Here is a 21,650-nt window from a genome sequence, read left to right on the forward strand (position 1 = left end):
CCAACGCCTGCCCCTATTACGCCGGTGTCCAAGAGAACCTTCGAGGCGATCTTCCTGGCAACCTAATGAAGCACCTCGCCGCTCTGCGCTGGTGGTCGCATAAACGCGGCTGCCCCCTTCTGGAGTTCACACTGATGGATAATACAACGATTGTTTGATAATCTACTACTACCTTGTGTGAACATAGCAAGGAAAAGAGGCATCGAAAAGCCCCTTGCTGTGATACTGTAGTCACTACGGGTGCAGGCGCCGCATGGCTCACCTGCAGCACTGTAGCCACATACAGAAACCGGCGCATAGTCAGTCATGTATGTTATCTAGTTAATCTTACAAAATGTGCGCTATACTAGGACTAGATTAATAGAGTTGTATAAATAGACTGCCAAGGCAACTCAGTAAAGAGAGTTCAGATTTGCCATCTCTTAGACAGGGCTTCGGCCAACGCTGGTGTCTTGTACTGTGTGTGCATGCGCTGTTCTCCCTTCTTCTTCTAGCTTAGCCATAGTGTGTGGGGACAAACAATGCTTGTTCGTGGTCGGCACGGCTAGTGGGTGCTCGGCAACACTAGCGGGTGCTCGACAAGACTGGTGAGTGGTTAACTCACCTAAGCCTATGATCCTGTGGGCCAACAAGTGGTATTGGAGCCGTACAAGTGCCCTCGCCAGACTAACCGCTCTGGAATGATATTCAGAGATGGGTGACAGCAGTGGCACTACTGTGGCTACCCAGCCATGACTGGAGGTCATTGTTCACATGGTGCAGGAGGTCAGCGGCACCAGTTGGCCGACGTTGACTCGCACCAACTATGGAGAGTGGTCGGTGACCATGAAGGTCAAGCTCAGAGCCCGACAACTCTGGAATGCTGTTGACAAGGGCACCGACAATGAGGAAGTTGGTATGTCAACGTTGGAGGCTATCCTCGCTGCTATACCGGTGGAGTACAGGGAGCCATTGTGGGTGAAAAGCTCGGCTAAGGAGGCGTGGGAGGCTATTGCAGCGATGTGCGTCGGTTTCGATCGCGTAAAGAAGGCAACGACCCAGCTTCTGATGTAGGAGTACGCCAACCTCAAGTTCAAGGATGGTGAAACAGTGGAGGACTTCTCCCTCCACTTGCAGATGCTCATCAGCAAGCTAAAGAGCCATGGCGTCACCATCGACAAAGAGGAGATAGTCTCCAAGTACCTCCACTCCGTGTCGGCAAAGTACATACAGATCGCTCTCTCCATAGAGACTATGCTGGACTTGTCCACCCTCACCATTGAGGATGTGACAGGCCATCTGCGAGCGGTGGACAAGCGCCTGGAGCAGACGATAACAACGAAGGACAGTGGGAAACTCCTGCTGACGGAAGAGGAGTGGGTTGCTCGGAGGAACTCCGAGAAGGCAGCCTCTTCCAGCTACGATGGCGATGGCAAGCTCCGTGGCAAGGTTTCTTCAGAGAGGAAGAAGCAAGTTGTCCCCAATGCCTGTCGGCGCTGCGGGAAGATGGGCCATTGGGCATGGGAGTGCCCAAATCACAAGCAAGAGAAGAAGGCTGAGGCTCATCTAGCGAAAGCTGATGATGAGGATGAGGCCACTATCCTGATGGCGATGTTCTATGCACTGCATGATGTCGAGGCCAAGGAGAAAGAAGAGGCGACGACGGTGGAAGGACCTAGGAAGGCTCTGAAGACTGTCAACCTCAACAAACCACACGCCCAAGTTCACCTCGGACGTGTGGGCATTGACCAGGAGCAGGGTGGTATTTGGACTCTGGTGCCAGCAACCACATGACGGGCTCCAAGGCATCCTTCTCCGAGCTCGACGACGATGTTACCGATGCGATGAAGTTTCTTGACGGCTCAAGGGTGGTTGTCCAAGGGCGCGACACCATCATCTTCAGGTGCTAGAACAGGGAGCACCACACGCTAATGGATGTTTATTACATCCTGTAGCTATGTTCCAGCATCATTAGCATTGGTCAGCTGGATGAGCGTGGTAGCGAGGTACTGATCAAGGACGGAGTCCTTAGGATCAGGGACTAGGAGCAGTGACTTCTCGCCAAGGTGAAGAGGTCCCTAAACTATCTGTACCTGCTTGACCTGAAGGTAGAGCAGCCGGTGTGCCTGGTGGCAAGACACTCCGAGGAACCGTGGATGTGGCAGGCTCGATTCAGACATCTCGGTTTCGACACGCTTAGTCGGCTGGAGAAGATGGTTTGAGAGCTACCCCACATCAAGCACGGAGGCGAGCTGTGTGACAGCTACCTGGCCAAGAAGCAGAGGAGGCTACCATTCCCAAAGGCGGCCAAGTATCACGTGAAGGATGCTCTCGAGCTCGTTCACGGCGACCTCTGTGGGCCGATCACACCTAGTACAAATAGTGGTCGGCGGTACTTTTGCCTGCTCGTGGATGATTGCAGTTGCTACATGTGGCTGCAACTCCTAACAAGCAAGGATGAAGCGGCAGCAGCGATCAAGAAGTTCAAGATGCGCACGGAGGTCGAGAGTGGCAAGAAGCTCCATGTGCTGAGGACTGATCATGGCGACGAATTCACTTCGGTGGAGTTCGCAGAGTACTACGTGGATCAGGGTGTGGAGCGACACCACACCGCACCGTACTCGCCACAATAGAATGGCGTGGTGGAGCGACGGAACCAGACGGTGGTCGGCATGGCCCGATCCATGATGAAGGTCAAAGGCATGCTGGCAAGGTTCTGGGGGAAGGCGATGACCACGATAGTGTTCATCTTCAACCACGCTCTGATCGAGGCCCTGACGGGCAAGACGTCGTTCGAAGCTTGGTATGGGCGCAAGCCGAGCGTGTCCTTCCTCCGGACATTCGGCTGCATCGGCCACGTCAGGAAGACAAAGCTGAACCTCACCAAGCTAGAGGATAGGAGCACACCCATGGTGTTCCTAGGCTACACGGAGGGTACCAAGGCGTACCGGCTCTATGACCCACACGGAGACAAGGTGCTTATCTCGCGTGACATTGTGTTCGACGAGGAGGCGACTTGGGACTAGAGCAGTCCAAGCACGAGGGAAGCTGGCAACTTCACCAACACCTTCGTCGTCGAGCACTTGGTCATCCACGGTGGTGGAGACGCTGGGGAAGAGGTGCCGAGCACTCCGCGAGGAGTGCCGAGCACTCCAGCGGTAGAGCCGAGCACTCCTGGGACAGTGCCAAGCACTTAGGGAGGGATGCCGAGCACTCCTAGAGGGATGCCGAGCACGCCAGAAGTGGTGCCGGGAGGTTCTGCAGTGGTGGCAACCACTCCAGGACAAGTGGCGAGCACTACCATGGCGTAGCCAAGACGTCTTATAGTGGTGCAAACCACTCTAAGACTGAGGCTAGGCACTCCTACAGTGTGGCCGAACACTACAGGAGTTATGACGAGCTGTCCAGTAGTAGTGCCCAGCACTACAACCAGGGTGCCAAGCACTCTAGGTGCTGTGCCGAGCACTCTGGCGAAACAGGGAACTCCATCGACGTCGATCGAGTTCGCCTCACCTCCAAGTGACATCACTGAATTCGTGGATGCCTTCCATGACGGTGAGGAGGTGCGGTTCCGTGGGCTAGATGACATCGTCGGCGACATAGGACCCGCAGGACTGGCTGGTTGGCTGCTCAATGATGCAGAGCTGCTGTTCGTCAGTGCAGAGGAACCACCCATGTTCGCGCTGGCCGAGCGGGATGGAAACTGGCAACGGGCGATGCTGGAGGAGATGAAGGCGATCGAGAAAAACGAGACATGGCAGCTCGTCGATCCACCTCCAGGATGCCGTCCGATCAGCTTGAAATGGGTGTACAAAGTCAAGCGGGACGAGCTCGGCGCCATTGTCAAGCTCAAGGCGCGCCTCATCGCTCGAGGCTTTGTTCAGCACGAGGGTACAGACTTCGATGAGGTCTTTGCGCTAGTAGCGTGCATGGAGTCGATTCGTTTGCTACTAGCCTTGGCAGCAGCAAAGGACTGACGCGTCCATCACTTGGACGTTAAATCAGCCTTCCTCAACGGTGAGCTGGCGGAAACGGTCTTCGTCAGGCAACCTCTAGGTTTCACTGTCAAGGGAGAGGAGCACAGGGTGCTCCAACTGCGTAAGGCGCTCTACGGGCTGCGGCAGGCCCCACGAGCATGGAACATCAAGCTTGACGTCACGCTGGGCGAGCTTGGGTTTCAGCGGTGTGCAACCGAGCACGCGCTCTACACGCGGGGACGGGGGAAGGAGGAGTTCATCATCGGCATGTATGTGGATGACTTGATCGTCACTGGTGCGCGCGCGGAGGACATCAGTAGCTTCAAGCGCGAGATGGTGGCTTATTTTCGAATGAGCGATCTAGATGCACTCTCCTACTACCTCGGCATCGAGGTGAGACAGGGAAAGGAGGAACTCACGCTCGGTCAGAGCGCGTATGCCTCCACGCTGTTGGAGCAGAGCGGCATGGCTGAGTGCAAGCCATGCGTGACTCCGATGGAGGAGTGACTGAAGCTGACAAAGGCCAGCACCGCGACGAAGGTGGATGCAACACTCTACCAGATCATCGTCGACGGTCTGTGCTACCTAGTCCACACGAGACCGGATATTGCGTTCGTCGTGGGCTACGTCAGTCGCTTCATGGAAAATCCCAGAGAGAATCACTGGACTGCGGTGAAGCGGCTACTACGTCAAGGGGATGGTAGATCATGGGATCATCTTACCAAAGACCAGTGGGAGTAGGCTGTAGCTCACTGTGTTCAGCGATGCAAACATGACGGGAGACATCGACGGACGACGGACACCTTTGGCGTGCTCGTCTTCCTCGGGTCGGCTCTAATTTCATAGCTGTCGCTGAAATAGAAGGTGGTGGCGCTATCTACGTGCGAGGCAGGGTATGTAGCGGTGGCCACAGCGACGTGCCAGGTTGTGTGGCTGCGCCGGCTGCTAGGCGAGCTGACCGGCGTGGAAGCTCTCCCACCAGCACTGATGGTGGACAACCAGCTCGCCATCGCCCTCGTGAAGAATCCGGTTTTGCACGACCGGAGCAAACACATCGACGTAAAGTTCTACTTCCTCAGTGACTGTGTCAATGGAGGGCAGATCGTCATCGAGTTCGTCGAAACTGGTCGGCAACTCGCGAACGTCCTCACCAAGCCGCTCGGACGTCTTCGACTCACGGAGCTAAAGGAGATGATCGGCATGGAGGGGTACAAGGGTTAGCAGTAGGATTAGGAGAAAATTGTTAGATAATCTACTGCTAGCTTGTGTGAACACATCAAGGGAAGACGACGCCGAAAAGGCCCTCCTGCTATGATACTGTAGCGCTGCAGGTGTAGGCGCCGCACGGCTCACCTGCAGCACTGTAGCCATATGCAGAGGCCGGTGCTGAGTTAATCATGTATGTTATCTAGTTACCGTTATAGCATGTGCGCTGTTACGCTGTACTAGGACTAGATAGATAGAGTTGTATAAATAGATTGTCAATGCAACTCAGTAAAGAGAGTTCAGATTTGACATCTCTTAGACATAGTTTTAGTTAATGCTGGTGTCTTATACTATGTGTGCATGCCCTGTTCTCCTTTCTTCTTCTAGCTCTAGCCATAGTGGCTTTGATCGGCTTACCCTATATTCGACTTGTTCGGTATTTTTTTTTCAGCCGGAACAGTGTTTTTCTCTCACAACAATTCAGCAAGAACAGTATTTTCAGTCAGTTTCAGCCAAGTTTCAGACCAACGAACGAGACCAGTATGTGAGGACGGAGAACGCTTGTTCGTGGTCGGCACGGCTAGTGGATGCTCGACAACACTAGCGGATATTTGATAAAACTGATGAGTGATCCACTGATCACTCAAAACTGAGCCGATGCTCTTGTGGGCCTACCACGATCATGTCGTGGAATGTGCGCGGGCTGAATGAAAGGGCCCGCCGGGACAACGTCCGCACGCTGGTTGACGACATACGTCCCAACATCGTGTGCTTGCAGGAAACTAAACTAGATGTAATCTCCCTGTACCTGGTGTTCGCCATGCTCGGAATGGGTTTCACCGACTTCGCATACTTACCTGCGCAAACTGATGTCTCCCTATCAGACGTCCTCGTGGGTTGTTATTCGCTCACTGTCAGGGTGCGGCCGCAGGCCCAGGTGGGCGACCAAGAATCCTCCTGGTGGCTCTCCTCCGTCTACGGGCCTCAGGACGACAGCGACAAGATCCTCTTCTTGGAGGAGCTCGAGGCCATCCGGGACAGTTGCTCTGGACCGTGGGCCCTTTGTGGCGACTTCAACTTGATTCTGTCTGAGACGGACAAGAACAATAACAGGATAAATCGTGCTAACCTCTCTCGCTTCAGGCGCACGGTGGAAGACCTTGAGCTGCAGGATTTGCACCTGCATGGCCGGTGCTTCACTTGGAGCAACGAATGGGAGAACCCGACTTTGGTCAGGCTGGACCGAGTGCTAGTTTCCCTCGGCTGGGACGAGATGTTCCCCAATTCCTACCTCACATGCCTGGGCACCGACGCTTTGGATCATTGCCCTCTGCTCCTGCACACCAATCTGGGAAGCATGTCTAAATCGAGGTTCCACTTCGAAGTGTTCTGGCCCAAGTTCGCCGACTATGAACAGGTCATCAAGGACGCCTGGCGCTGCCAGCCCGCCTCTCGTGGGCCAATTCCGTGACTGGACGACTTGCTACGCGGGCTCGTTAAAGAACTGCAGAGATGGGCTGCGACTAAAGCCTCCTTTGACACGGCTCATCCAAAATAACTTCACCGGTGAAGTCAAAACCGGTGAAGCCAGAAAAACTGGTTTTTTCCGGCTTCTAGTTCATTTTAATCCCGACTTACAAAACGGCTTCACGCTACGGTGCCTCGATTTGCGTAAAATAGATGAAGCCGAAGCCGGCATAAGCCGTGCCAAAGAGGCCCTAGGATCGGAGGGATCAAAGACCAGCTCCTCATGGCCCGCGAGCTCATCCACCGCCTCGACATGGCACAAGAGGCGCGACCTCTCTCTGAAGCGGTAGCCTCGCTAAGGAAGCGGATGAAGTTACGCTGCCTTGGCCTTTCATCTCTGGAGAGAACAATGGCCAAACAACGTTCACTTGTACGGCGTTTGGCCGAGGGGGATGCAAACACGGCATATTTCCACCTGATCGGACGAGGCAGGAAGCGACGTAATTTCATACCTTCCCTGACAGTCGCAGGCCATGTCGCTGCTGATCACGAAGGGATGGAGCCAAAGGGCTCTACGACCACTTCTGTGGGGTGTTTGGAACGGCAATGAGCAGCCGCACAACGATCAACTTCCAAGCACTAAGCATTCACCCAATGCCTCTCGCAGAGCTCGACGTGGACATACAAGCTGATGAGGTATGAAACGCTATCAAGGAACTACCGCCTGACAGGGCGCCTGGCCCGGACGGCTTCACAGGGGCGTTCTACAGATCGTCATGGCACATCATCTAGGAAGAGGTCATGGCCGTGATCCAGTCGTTCGTGCGCGGGGAGGGGACTACAGAGGGCTTGAGAAGCTAAACAACGCACTGATTGTCCTATTGCCCAAGAAGGTGGGAGCTACTTGCCCTGCACACTTCCGGCCGATAACGATGATTCACAGCTTCGCGAAGTTGATCTCCAAGATCCTTGCGCTGAGGCTAGCTCCCAAGCTCAACATGCTGATCGACAAGAACCAGAACGCCTTCATTCGTGAAAGAATTATTCAGGACAACTTCAAATACATACAGCGAGCATCCATTCTCATTAGGAAGAAAAAGGTGCCCATGCTGCTCCTGAAGCTCGACATCTCCAAAGCTTTCGACACCCTCTCTTGGCCCTTCCCGCTGAGCGAGGGGGTTCAGTCAAGCTTGGTGCCGATGGATCTCTGCACTGCTCTCGACGGCGTCATCCAGGATCATCCTTAATGGCCATCAAGGGCCACCGATCAAACACTTCAGAGGGGTGCGCCAGGGAGACTCCTTATCGCCGATGCTGTTCATCAGTGCGATGGACGTGCTACACCAGAAGTTCGCCAAGGCCAGCAGGGACGGCGTTTTGCGTCCAATTCCGCTACAAGAGATCAAATTCCAATGCAGTCTGTACACAGGCGACATCATCTTGTTCATCCGACCGTCCGTGCAGGAGGCGAGGGCGGTCAAGGAGATTCTCCGAGTGTTCGGGGAGGCATCAGGCTTGAAGACAAACCTGTCCAAGTGTTCCATCACTCCTATCTTCGGCGGGAAGGAGGCACTAGAGGACATTGTCACCATCCTGGGTTGCCAAATCCAAGAGTTCCCAATCCGATATCTGGGCCTTCCATTGAGCACCAAGAAAGTGCCCAGAGCTCATGTGCACTCTGTCGTGGAGGCCGTCGCGCATAAGCTGCCGCCTTGCCACGGCTCCCTGATGGCAAGGAGCGGAAGACTAGTGTGGATCAAATCGGTGCTCCGGGCATCTACTCGATGATGGCGGACAGCCTACCGCCGTGGGCGACAAAAGAGATCGACGCGATATGCAGAAAGTTTATGTGGGTCGGCAACGACGCGTTGGTCCGCGGCAAGTGTACCGTGGCATCATCGACGCTGTGTATGGTGGCATGGAAGACAGCCTGCAGGCCAACTGAGTTGGGAGGGCTCGGGATCACAGATCTCAAGCTCGCGGGGTACGCTCTCCAAACACGGTGGCTTTGGCTTCAGAAGGCTGACAGCTCGCGCGCCTAGAGTGAACTGCCAATCAACGCTGACACGCAGGTCCGAGCGTTCTTCCGCACGTCCACGTACACTGAGCTCGGGGACGGCTCCACCGTGCTGTTTTGGGACGATCGTTGGCTTCATCAAGCAGCGCCGTCAGACATTGCCCCCAACCTTGTGCAGCTGGTGTCCAGGAGGATCAGATCAATCCTAACGGTTCGCCAAGGGCTTACCAACAGGCAATGGACGCGAGCCATCACGGGCAATGGACTGCGATCGCGGAGTTCTTGGACCTTTGGGAAGCCACGGCCGACGTGAACCTACGTGAGCAACAGGACAGGACAGTTTGGCGATGGACGTCTGACGGAAAGTATATCACCAAATCCGCCTACAAAATGCTCCACACAGGTTCTATCCCTTTCCGTGGTCACTTGCTGATCTGGAAGACTTGGGCGCCGCTGAAGGTGAAGATCTAAGATCTTCCTCTGGCTCTTGTTCCGAAAGCGACACTGGACGAATGACCGGCAAGCAAGGCATGGCCTCGAAGCCAGGGAAGGGCGTGGATTCGCTATTCGCGCTAACCTCTTGGCAGATATGGAAAGAGAGGAACGCACGGTGTTTCCGGGAGGCCACGACCACAGTGCCGGAGCTACTGCTTATCATCAAGGTAGAGGCCGATCAGTGGGCTCAAGCGGACTCCAAGGATTTGAGGAGTTTAGCGTTGGGGGTAGCCGGTTACGCCCTAAACAAATTACTAAATCATATCATGAGCATCATGTTTATGTGATAATTGATGTGACGGAAGGTGTAGATAACATTTTTGTAACTTCAGATGATCAATAAAAATGTTAAATGATAAGTTATTTCATAACTCATATTTATCAAGTAGGGTTTAAAACTAATTTTTATTGAACAAAAATACTATAGAACATATATGTGACGCTTAAATAAAGTTTGGAATATGAACTTTGTAGATGACAATGAAATACTTGTAGTAGAAAAATAATATTGCTAGCCAACATTTCTAATAGCCTAGAAATGCAAATTTGAATCAAATTCAGGTCATAGACTTAGAAGATTTTTAAGTATATAGACAGCTAGACAATGCCATGTTTGGCAATTTATTTTGCGAAATCGGGTTAAGAATAGGCGCTATGTTTTAGCTCGGTTTGGTAGCCTCATATACCATCTTGAGCATGGTGAAAATGGTTTAGGTCTAGAAGCAACCGTTTAGTTATTATAGGTTCTTTAAAATACGTACACGACACGTTCTTGGGTTGACCACGCTTGGGCGCGCGCTGTCGCCGCGCTGGTCGCTCGCGCGTGCGCGCGCTGCTGCGCGTGGCCGGCCGCGGCTTCCTCTGGCCTGGTCGCCACTGGCCTCTACCACACGGAGCCACTGTTGCTGTTTGCGTGGCCGTGCGGCGCTGCTGGCTGTCCCGCCGCACTGCCGACCCGCCCCGCGCCACGACGCAATCGCTGTCGGTGTCGGTGCCGTCGCCTCACCGTCACGTCCGCGCTTGTCTCTGCACCTTTGCTCCGCTGCTGGCCCTGTTCGAGGCCGCCACTGTCGCGCGCACGTGGCCGCGCTCGCCGTCGCCTTACCATTTATGCCGCTGCGCCGCGCGGGCCATGGCCGGTCGGGGACGCGCGCGCTTGTCCTTTGCGTCTGTGCGCATGCCTTCCCGGTCGTGCCGAGCACGTCCCAACAAGGTGAGGCCGTGTTGTGCCAGCTACCGGCCCGTCTCTCTCTCTCTGCTGCCACCGTCGGATTTGCGTCCCACGCAATTGACCAGCGAGTGGTCATCTCCTTTCAATTCTGCGCGCCTGTGTCACCGCCATCAAGTCCTCTCGCTGCCCGACCCCACCCCGCCTTGAATGACGCTCAGTCGAGCTCCAATTTGGTGTTTCCCATCGCCGTGCCGATAAGGCCGCGTCCGGCCGTGGACGAGGGCAGCCCTCCTATCGTCCCTCCCGAGCCAATTCACCTGCACCATTAGTTTCACCTTGCCTCCCTCTCCACCTTGCGCATGCTAGTGGAACCGCTACCGCCTCCCTGTCGCCACTGACGCGACCGCGCCACCGTGGTGCGCCACCGCACGGCTCGGCCACACGTGGCCACACCTCCTCCGCCATCCTCCACCCCAACCGTCACCTCGGCTAGGTCCATGGTAGTCTACTGATGCTCCCTCGCTAGCCAGTTAGGTTCTTAGGTGCTCTGGGTCGCCGAGGCAGCTACGCCGCCGCAGTAGACGGTCGCGCGTCGCTGTAGCTCGCTCCAGCGCGTCCCACCGCCCCGCGTTGCTGCTTGGTGTAGGCGGTTGGACCGTAGTTGAAGGTTGGCCCGACCGACGGGCCAGCGCGAGCCTCTAGGAGCCAGCATGGTCGCGCCGTGTCATCGCCCACTGCATCGCCGTGCGCTGAGTCGTTGTGAGAAGGTCTGAGAGAGGAGAAAATAATGTTAATACTTAGTTGTAAATTAGGAGGAGTTCGAGGTCTCTTTTGCAAAATCTCCGACGCGCGCGGGACACCCCAGCCGTGGGCCGCCTCGCGTGGGCCACGCCAGCGGGCTGCTGCGCTGCGCGTGCTATGTCGTGCGGGGCGCGCGTGTGGGCCACGCTGGAGATTTAGTTTTCTTTTTCATAAGGAATTAGCAATGGTTTTCTAATTTAATTTTTGAGCTGATCTTTGGTAAAACATATAAAATCATGTAGGTATCCAAAAATTATGAAACAAATTTTGTTAGGTTCCTAAAATTGTGATCTATCGGTTGGTGTATTTAGTTCATATTTATACGTGTTGACATTAGGAGCTATTAAATCATTTGAGGATGCTTAATAATATTAAGTTAATTATTATAGGAATTTATGTGATAAATTGGTGATAGCTTTAGTCCTAGAAATTTTATAGTAGCTTCATTGTGTTATTATGTGCTCACTGTAATTTTTGTAGCCTTAGAATATTCTAAACATTAGGGTAGTTAAATGCTCTTTATTTTAATATACATTAAAACATTAGTAGAAATAAAGATATACCCTTCAATTGCAAAACTGAGTGTTTGTTAGTTGAATCCAACACATTGCTTGATGAAGATGATAGTCAGCTTAGTATCTTAGTCATTAGAGCTAGTTTAGTAGCTTGGTATGCGCATTCTTAGTTTAAGAGTTGCTATTGCCTGAATACTAAGTGTTGCATCATCATCGCATGCATGTAGAGAATGAGTTGTCGGAGATCGCGACCACCGGCGATTACGAGTTTGAGAAGATCGTCAAGGAGTATGAGGAGGACATTCTCATGCAGGAGGAGGTCCCAGAGCCGCCACTGACTGACTCAGCTGACTCCACGCCTGCCCAAGGCAAGCCCCGGTGCATAACCTCTATTTTATAATTCACCGTATATAAATATGTGTTGTGCATTTACGTTACAGGAATTTTATGGAAACCACATGCATAGATACATCTGTCCTAAGAGTCTTATTAGTGCAGGTTCAAGTAGATGTTATGCTTAGGTCATAGATAGCGTGAGTAACCTGCCGTTGCTTACAATAGAGGATTATTATTATTCTTATAATAAAATGATGAAAGAAAAAATGGAGATATGGTAGGGATATGGTATGGGTATTGGTGGGTGTAACAGGTTGTGTCCCGCGGCCAACGGGGCTTAGCTTCGTTACATTGTTTTCCCTGTTCGTGTCGATTAAGGACCGTTCGTTGCTGTGGATAGTAGTCAGGTCGTAGACTTATTATCCTGAGCACATACTTGCTTATGGCAGCGGGAAGGCTCGTTACGCTCTTGTCGTGGGTTTTGGCTCTTTTTGGATCGACTGATTGGAGGCGGGGAAAGATTGACATCTAAGCACCATAGTGAGACGGGCTCTTTAAGTGTAGGGGCTTGGAGTCTAAGTTTGGACGAAGACCTAGACCCCGTGACAGGAGTGGAATGGGTTGGTCTTGTTTGTGCCTGGGGTACAAACGAGATGTGTTTCGGGATACCCAGCTGAGATACATTGGTTCGTGAATCGTCGTTTCTGTGAGACGATACAACTTGGCTATGGTCTAGCACCGTAGTAAGAACTGAAAGATGAAAGATGGTGAAATGGTTCTGATTGCTTAACCCTTGCTTGAAAGTAGAACAGGTGCTTACATAGAATGGTTAGTTAATGAAGTAATCATGACTGCTAATTAAACTTGATCTTAAGAACGTACTTCTAGTAATGATTTTCGCAAACAAAAAGAAAACAGAAAATCCATATTACCCATCATATCCTTGAGAGACGGGAAACTATTTCCACTGATTGGATAAGTCTTGCGAGTACATTGTGTACTCAGGGTTTATTTTACCCCTGTTGCAGGTGCAGCTTGAGGAGTAACTCTTGTGCGGAGGATTCTTCTGGTGGGCACAGACGGATCCCTGAATCGTTTCCGCTAGATGTTTATTTTCATTCCACTGTTTAATTATAGCACTCTGAACTCTTGTATTATAATAAATAATTTTTCAAGAACTCTTGTTGTATGAAATGGACTAAGTATTGTAAGCTCGTACTCATTATTGGATTCTGGATATAAAACGTGGATTGTTTGAGTTCTCCCTTGGGGTGTGCTCGACGGAACTGTCCGATGTAGTCCACTTTCGAGGTGTTTAGTGTCTAGTGGAAAACGAGCGTCTCCGAAAGCGTGTTATTTTGGACGGTTCTGCCACAGTAGCTTCGTACCCACCGAGTTCTTCAATGTACTATTTCGTTTCTGAACCTGGCGTCAGGCTGATCCCTCGTAAATGACTTCTATTTCTCCTTAATGCAATGATACGCAACGCTCTTGCGTATTCGAGAAAAAAGCAGGTTTATTAACATGTCTGTTTGGACCCACTAGTACTAATTTTATCTACTAACTTTTAGTACTAATGAATCCAAACAGGCCTGAATACACTTTAGTTAGAAACCAGTGCTCGATAAATGACACTCTGGAACACTGATGAAAGGAAACGCATGCAGCACTACAGATATCATTTTGATCTCTCCCCGCTTTGGCCCAAAGCCTACCCAGGGTATGAATGCTATTTATTTTTATTTGTTGACGTTGGATTGAGATCTCAATCACACACTAGCAAGGACTAGCAATCAACCTTCAACACGCAGCAAGCAACTCTAAGGATTGATTAAACCGATCTAGAGATCGATTAGACCGATCTAGAGCCTGTCCTTCACCGCAAAAGCCTGGGAACACCTTCCAGGACCCAGGATGACCCGTCGGGGAGGAGCACCTCCCGTCAGCAGAACTACCTAGAACGCCGATGAATCTTGCAGACTGATGCAACAAACAAGGGGGTTGGAAAAGGATAAAATTGGGGTAGCAGATGTAAAATGACGATTGAGTGTTGGATCCTTCAATCGGTCATGATCCTCTCGTATATATAGAAGGGGTGGTCTTATCCCACAAAACAAGTTCCAAATGTAATCTTCAATTTTCCTAAGTCCAAAATAGGTCCAAAATCGATTTGAAAGTCGAACCGACTCGAAAACAGCAGAAAAGTCGGCTTAGCCGAAGCACTATGGCTGGGCTGAAAACAGGGTGAGTTGGCTCGCTGGTTCGGATCAGAATTTCCGAGAAAAACTTCAACCAAAGTGCTCTGGTTCATTTAAGGTTTCTGAGTCGGAAATTCCAAATCCTGGTCGGAATTTTCCGAGCTCCTGTTTCCGATACCCCTTTGAATATTATGAACTTAACATCGTAGCCCAATCTCATATTGGGACACTTTTGAGTGTCAACTGTATTCCTGTTAGCGCAGGAGTTGAGCTTCCCTACGAGTGTGGCATAGTCGAGTATGAAATCACGATCTATCCATTTGGTCGCTAGTCGCACCCTAGGCAAGCCTCGGCGGCTAGGGCTCCGCTTCTTCGGCATCTTTAGTTACTCCAGAGAGACCCCCTGCCATTTCTGATAATGACACCGGTCGCTGCCCTTCCGGACTAAGAAAAAAAGCTCCATCAACATGACAGTCAACATTGATTCTAGAGTATCTCCGCTGACGAAGAGCAGTGTGTGTATGTATGGTGAGTAAGTACAGTGACGGTTCAATCTTACTCCCTCCATCCCAAATTATAAGTCATTCCAAGAATCTTGGAGGGTCAAAGCATCTTAAGTTTGACCAAGTTTATATAATAAGATAATAACATTTATGATACCAACTAAGTACTAATAGATTCTTTGTTAACTATATTTTTATAGTATATCTATTTGATGTCATAAATCTTTATAATTTTTTTTATAATTTTGGTCAAACTTGAGAAGCTTTGACTCTCCAAGATTCTTAGAATGACTTACAATTTGGGATGGAGGGAGTATATAGTATGCAGGGAAATAAAAGATAAACAGGACAAATACCTAATGAGAAAGTGCAGACATTGTGGCCCATTTGAAGAAATTCTAGCCCACTGACCATTCAGAGCAGAAAAAACAAGAAGAATTCTGGCCCAGTCCAGATCCTTATATCATCTCGGAGGCGTGCTCGTGGCTAGACGCCTGCTACCGCCGCTTGATTACTCAGTAACTTGAACATTCTTCAACCTCCCAGAGAATTTAATTAAGCAGAACAAGGAAACGCATAGAATTTCCTCCTTCCCGGGGGTGGTAAAGGATCGGATAGCTGCAAAATTAAGCAAAGGATAACCCATGCATCATGCATGCTCAGAAAGCCTCGAGCTACCTTTTTCCGTTTCCTGAAAATCTGCACACCTCTTCAGAAAGCCGGCGTTCACATCTCAGATGAGACGAAGACGAATCACATCGCAGCAACAAATCGGATCGGATCGTATCACATCTAACTACGTACGGCCATGGGGACTTGTGTAGTCTTCAAAAAAATAACACGACCGTACAAGGCATCCAACTATGCATATTCTGTGCCAGCAGCAGCGAAGAAAAAAAATAGCAAAGAGGTCGTATCAGCACCCTAGGTCCCTAGCTTTTGTGATTCTGGAGCTCGCCGGATCATCAGGATCAATGAATGCGTCCTGAAGTGTGGAGTAGCTGCTTCTTTCCTGTTTCGGCACATCAGGATGATCTGCATGCTCCTCCATTACTAGAAACATCTACTGAACGAGATTGTTGGAATAATCCTCCAAACAGAAACGATCAACGATCGAGAGGCAGGTGAGCCGTGCCTGGCCCATTGTCTGACCTTGGCGACGCCGCCCGTGTGCCGTGTGTGTGCTCCGGCAACCATGCATGCACCGGCAGCCGGCTCCACCATCTTTGCGTGGCTAGGCTAGACAGTAGACACTAATAGAGCGTAATAATTAAATAGCCTAACTGTCTAAGAACATAGTACAGTGCATGCAGTTCTAGAGGTTACTATGCCAAAGTCCCAAGTGCTCTCAAGAGGTCCTTTTCCTCAAATTAATTTCGGCCATTTGATCCAGCACACTCCTGAGGTTTCCATTAGTAGCAGTTAATCACCCGGGAGCGCGAGGCCTGCTGTCAGATTTAAAATGACAGTGGCCACTGGCCAGCTCCCCTTGCTCTCCGTTCTGCTCGATCGGCCGCGATCAAATTCTTTCCCTCCCTTTCGTCGCATGCTTCACGACCAAGTCTCGTAGCTTCCTCTCCCCGTCCGAAAGCCAAGGATCTATCGCTCCAACGCCACCGCATCGCAGCAGCCTATCGAGCCCCCGAACAAACACAGCCCGCGCGCGCGCGCGCGCAGAGACTGCGTGCACGCACGAACCTCGCCGCGTCCGCAATGGCGGAGGCGGCCGAAACGGCTCCAGGGCAGCAGCCTGCTAGAGTAGCTACGACGACGACGGCCAGCGACGTCTCCGCGTCCGCGTGGCTGCAGCAGGTGCTCGTGCTGCTGTTCCCGTCCAACCTGGCCGCGAAGGCGGCGCTGTTCGCGCTCGTGGTGGCGCTGCTGCCGCTGCTGCCGTCGGGGCAGGCGGAGGCGCCCAGGATCTGGGAGCTGCCGCACCTCCTCCTGCTCGGCATCATCATCTCCTACGGCGTCTTCGGCCAGAAGAACGCCGACGCCGAGGTGGCCGCGGCGGCGGACGCCAAGCTGCCCGTCGTCGTCGACGACGAGGTGGCGGCGGTGGAGGCCTACGTCTCGCAGATGATGCAGGGCTCGCTGGTCTTCGAGGAACAGGACGGCGGCGGCGACGATGATGGCGCCAGCAAGGGTGGCGGCGGCGTCCAGCAGGCGTGGAGCTCTCAGTACCTTCCAGACGACCCGCTCGTGGTCGTCGTGGACACTTCGGGGTCAGGGACCAACAGCGGCAACACCGTCATCACCGACACGGGCGAGAAACCACTCCTCCTGCCGGTGAGAAAACTGAAGCCAGCGGCGGCCGAGGAGTCGGCGCCGGTGGCGACACCAGCACCAGCAGGGGATATGATGAGCGACGGCGGCAGCATTGAGGAGGAGGAGGAGGAAGAAGAAGAGTTACTCCTAGCTCCCAAGGCGGGAACGGGATACGACGTCGTGCGCGAGCACGCCATCCCTTCGCCGTCCTCCGTCCTCGACGCCGACCTGACGCTCTCGCCGTCCTCGCCGCCTCTGCTCCCGCCTCCCCCTCCTCCACCACCGCCGCCGTTTCTCGGCCGCGGGCGACGCAGCAGCCTCCTGAAGGCCAAGGCGAGGAGCTTCAATGAATTCGGAGCACTTAGCAGCGACCGGAGCCCGAACGCAAGTTTGGGCTCGCACTCGCACAGCGGCGCGGGCAGCAAGCAGTTCCGGTCCAGATCCGCGGTGCAAGCGACGAGGAGCGCCTTCGGCCGCCGCTACGATCCTGTAGTGCCCATCGACGACGAAACAGACGACGAGACGTTGGGTGATGAGATGGATGCGGCGTCGGACAGCTCGTTCAGCAGTGATCTCGACGACGATGACACCATCAAGGAGGAAAATAGCTGCGAAGATAACGGGGTGGATGAGGACGACGGCGACGGCTACTCGTGCGACGAGGAGCTCTTTGAGCTGGCGATGAGGCCGGGACCGGAGGGGGAGACGGAGACGGAGGTGGAGGCCGAGGTGGACAGGAAGGCCGACGAGTTCATAGCCAAGTTCAGGGAGCAGATTAGGATGCAGAGGGCCGAGCCGGCGAGGAGATGACCCACCGGCCACCGAATTTCCGTCCGATGAAGTGTTTACAGGCACAGGCAGCAGGCTCACAGTCAGCCTCCCTCGTGTATGATAGCGTGCTGTTCCTTTTACGTTTGTTCTTTCTTTCATTTTGGGTGTTGTAATGTAATTACAGCCTGAACAGTGGTGTAAATTAACAACGTAGAGCCGGGCTTATGGTTTACTCTTACTTCTATCTCATTTGAACTATCTTTGTTCGTTACTGATCTGTTGTCGAGTTTTGACCTTCTCCGCTGTCTGAATTTGGAGACCAAGGGCTCCAGGCGAAGTAGAACGTTCGTGTTGCAGAGTTGCTTGCCCGGAATGGCTGCAACTTGCGTCTGCTGTGATGGGGCCAGGGGACACGCGTCATGTGCACGGGCGGTGTCGCGCGTCCGGTTCTATGCGACGCCGTTGCAGAGAATATTTTCCCGTATCATGAAACGACCAACGTAAGAAAAAATAACATTGACGGCTTAATTATTCTCTTGTAATCCGGAAACCGATATTCTAATGTCCTCCAATTTTTGGAACCGTCTAAATTTATTCAGCGCGTGTTTAGTTACCACCCAAAATCCCAAAAAGTGCTACAGTAGCCATTACATCGAATCTTATGATTCGTGTATAGAACATTAAATGTAGACGAAAAAAAAACTAATTACACAGTTTTGTTGGAAATTGCGAGACGAACGTTTTAAGCCTAATTAGTCCATGATTGAACACTATTTGCCAAATAAAAATGAAAGTACTACAGTAACCCAAATTCCCAAATTCAGAGAACTAAACACGCGCTCAAATTTGGAAGCAATTTTAATTGACGTGGACGTCACTCCGCTATCTTACATGACGCTGGTCAGCTATGAGGAACTATAATCAATTAGATTTAAAAAAAGTATAATTTTTTTGTAGTAACAATGAAAATCTTTTTATATAAAATATGGAATTAAATATCTTAAATTTGATCTGCTCATTGAAAAATTATAGAAAAACTGTTTGACCTCAGGAAAATATGAAACCAATTTTGATTTTTTTTTCATAAAATCATGTTCTATATTATGGTATCTAGCTTGGAATTATTTGAATATTTCTTGTACGGTCTTCGTTAGATGTTTATTTGTCAATAGATGCTCTCATTATTCTTTACTCGGATGGCCCCACCATCTATATACCACCATATCACAAAGAAACATTCATTATTTCTATTTTTTGTTTTCAAGAATGCAAACGAATTCTTTTCAGTGAGATTTGAATTATTAGCACAAAACTTACAGTCATGGCAGTTAACAAAACAATACGGATTGTCAACGTCGACATGCATGTGATGATTTTGTCGGTATCAAGATCTATGCCCACGTGGGATAAGTGTGTATGTATGCGTTCGTCTTGTGTATGTTCATGCGTGTATCGGTGTATGTAAACATTCATGCATAAGTGAAGCACTTTGTCGGTGTTTTGTAAATCAGACGAGCAAATTTATATGATTGTCGCGGTGCTCTAGGAAAATGATGCTAACATCCAAAAGACACGATAATTTATACTGGTTTAGGCCGGAGCTCTACGTCCAGTCTCAGAGATGATCGAGTGCGTGTTGCTCGCTTGAATGCTTTGAGGTTATTACAATAGGGGGTGCAAGAATGATGGAAGAGGTAGAAGAGCTAGAGCTAGGAGATAAACTGTCTGAAGGAAAGCTTCTGGAGTCCGGAGGTTGTGAATAATGTGAAGATGTGAGGATTTGATGCCCTGGCTATCCTTATATAGAGTTTGGGGCCAGGGCATATATAAAGAAGATGGTTCTCCCGACCGAGAGGTCGTGAGCCTGAGGGAGGGGCCTAGCTAACTTAGCTTGCAAGCTATGCCGTCTTGTGGAGCACGTCTAGGCATGATTGTCATCATGGTCTTGTGCCCACATCGCGGTAAGGTGTGGCGGGGTGCTACTGTACCGGTCGTGGCGACACTGTAGGCATGGTGCTGATTCGCCAGTCGTCCTGTGCAACGTGGTCTTCGTCGTGGCCTTCGTCATTGCCTCCTGTTCTCCTGGGGGCGTCGTATAGGAGTTGGTAGCCGGCCCCAGGTCGTCGATCGTCTGGTTAGCTTGTGGAGTTGGTGGCCACGATCCCAAGCTCTAGGCTCGTGGCTTTCGCTGGCTTGGATGGCCTATAAGTTAAGGCCTCCGTTGTGGATCCCATCCCGTAGTCGGTAGGATCATAAATACATCTTATTGGACCGTATTTGGACGGTGGGTCGCCGTACTGGCAGTCACCGTTGTACGGTGTTGTCTTGCCTGTGCTGCGTGGTGCAGGGATGGCGTCTGATCGGACCGAGGTGACTATAGTCCCCTCGGTCCTTGCGGGGTCAGTGCGGCATGTCCACTCTTGTCAGAGCAGGCGCGCTTGGCAGGGCTCGACCTATCTCTATTCCTCCCAGGGGTCGGGACAGTGGAGAGGTCATGGACCCTTGTGCGGCGTGTGACTAAGGTGGAAGGGAGGGGTCGTGGCTGACCCTGTCCTCAGCGTCTAGCCTGGTCCGTTTGGCTTAGCTAGGCCATGATCATTTGGGCCTTTGCTAGCTGGTGTATCGTGGGTTGCTCGGCCTACTAACTAATCTGAAAGGATCAAGAGGCCCAAGAGGGGGGTGAATTGGGCTGATTCTAAATTTATTTGCAATAATTAAGTCCTATGGTTAGCCCAATTAACCCCTTGTGCCTAGAAAGTGTATCTATTGATCTACCGCACAAAAGTTTAGCAACCTATGTTCTAATCCTACTCTAGTATGGCAATTCTATGAATGTAAATGACAAGAATTGAATTACTCAAAGTAAATGCTCAAAGTAAATAGAGAAGGAGGAACACGGCGATGTTTTGCCGAGATATCAGAGAGTCGCCACTCCCCACTAGTCCTCGTTGGAGCACCCGCGCAAGGGTGTAGCTCCCCCTTGATCCGTGCAAGGATCAAGTGCTCTCTATGGGTTGATTCTTCGACACTCCGTCGTGGTGAATCACCCACAACCGCTCACAACTTGAGTTGGGTCATCCACAAGCTTCGCCGGATGATCACCAAACTTCCAATCACCACCAAACCGTCTAGGTGATGGCGATCACCAAGAGTAACAAGCACGAACTCTCACTTGACCACAACAAGCCAAATGAGAAGGGTGGATGCACACTTTGCTACTCTTGATCTCACTAATGAGGGCTCTCTTTGGGATTCTTAAATCTCAATTACCTCACTAGGACATTGCTCTTCTTGACACTCTTAAAGGTGTTTCTCAGCTGTTGGAATGAGCAAAAGTACCCCCACACACGAATGGAGGAAGTATTTATAACCATGGCTGAAAAATGAACTATTATGTGCCTCTGCGGGGTGACCGGACGCTCCGGTCATGTTGACTGGATGCTCCGGTCAGTTCTCCCTAAACTCTAGTGTTTAAAATGTGACCGGACGCTGGACAGCATCCGGTCAACACTGACCGGACGCGTCCGGTTGTGATTTTCCCTCTCTGAAACCTTACTGGAGTTGACCGGACGCTAGGACTCAGCGTTCGGTCAACACTGACCGAACGCGTCTGATCGTGATTTTCCCTCTCTGGAACCTTACTATAGTCAACCAGACGCTAGGACTCAGCGTTCGGTCACTTCACCTCTCAGCGTCCGGTCACTTCCAGACAACTTCACCTTGATCAAATGAACTGACAGGACTCTGTGCTAGCGTTTGGTCAGCATTTGACCCTCCATTCACTTCTAACTCTCGATCATACGTGAATGAAGTTTGCTCTAATAGATCTAAGGGCTTTTTAGGAGCTACCTAGTGCTAGGTTTAGCAAGTGTGCACCACACCTAACTCACTAGACTCACCTAGGTCAAGCTACCCATCCATACCCCCCTTAATAGTACGGCCAAAG

General features: G+C 51.3%; 2 protein-coding genes across 2 annotated transcripts; both read left to right on the forward strand.

Moving 5' to 3' along the window:
- The first annotated feature begins 753 nt into the window (after positions 1-753).
- Positions 754-1,773, forward strand: LOC136492199 (uncharacterized). Its single transcript, XM_066488300.1, has 2 exons — positions 754-957; positions 1,054-1,773. Exons 1-2 carry the CDS (start codon positions 754-756, stop codon positions 1,771-1,773), a joined length of 924 nt encoding a protein of 307 aa, XP_066344397.1.
- Positions 1,774-16,188: 14,415 nt separating this feature from the next.
- LOC136494743 (uncharacterized) lies at positions 16,189-17,959 on the forward strand. Its single transcript, XM_066490920.1, has one exon. It carries the CDS (start codon positions 16,379-16,381, stop codon positions 17,741-17,743), a length of 1,365 nt encoding a protein of 454 aa, XP_066347017.1. The 5' UTR covers positions 16,189-16,378; the 3' UTR covers positions 17,744-17,959.
- Positions 17,960-21,650: the final 3,691 nt, after the last annotated feature.

This window comes from Miscanthus floridulus, chromosome 11 (assembly GCF_019320115.1).
Source record: "Miscanthus floridulus cultivar M001 chromosome 11, ASM1932011v1, whole genome shotgun sequence".
Classification (NCBI taxonomy): Eukaryota; Viridiplantae; Streptophyta; class Magnoliopsida; order Poales; family Poaceae; genus Miscanthus; species Miscanthus floridulus.

Bases quoted from the DNA above. Each gene is read 5' to 3' on its own strand.
- LOC136492199 (XM_066488300.1), top strand. From the start codon at position 754: ATGGTGCAGGAGGTCAGCGGCACCAGTTGGCCGACGTTGACTCGCACC. The intron at 958-1,053 runs GTGAAAAGCTCG...CTTCTGATGTAG, and splicing joins AGTACAGGGAGCCATTGTGG to GAGTACGCCAACCTCAAGTT.
- LOC136494743 (XM_066490920.1), top strand. From the start codon at position 16,379: ATGGCGGAGGCGGCCGAAACGGCTCCAGGGCAGCAGCCTGCTAGAGTA.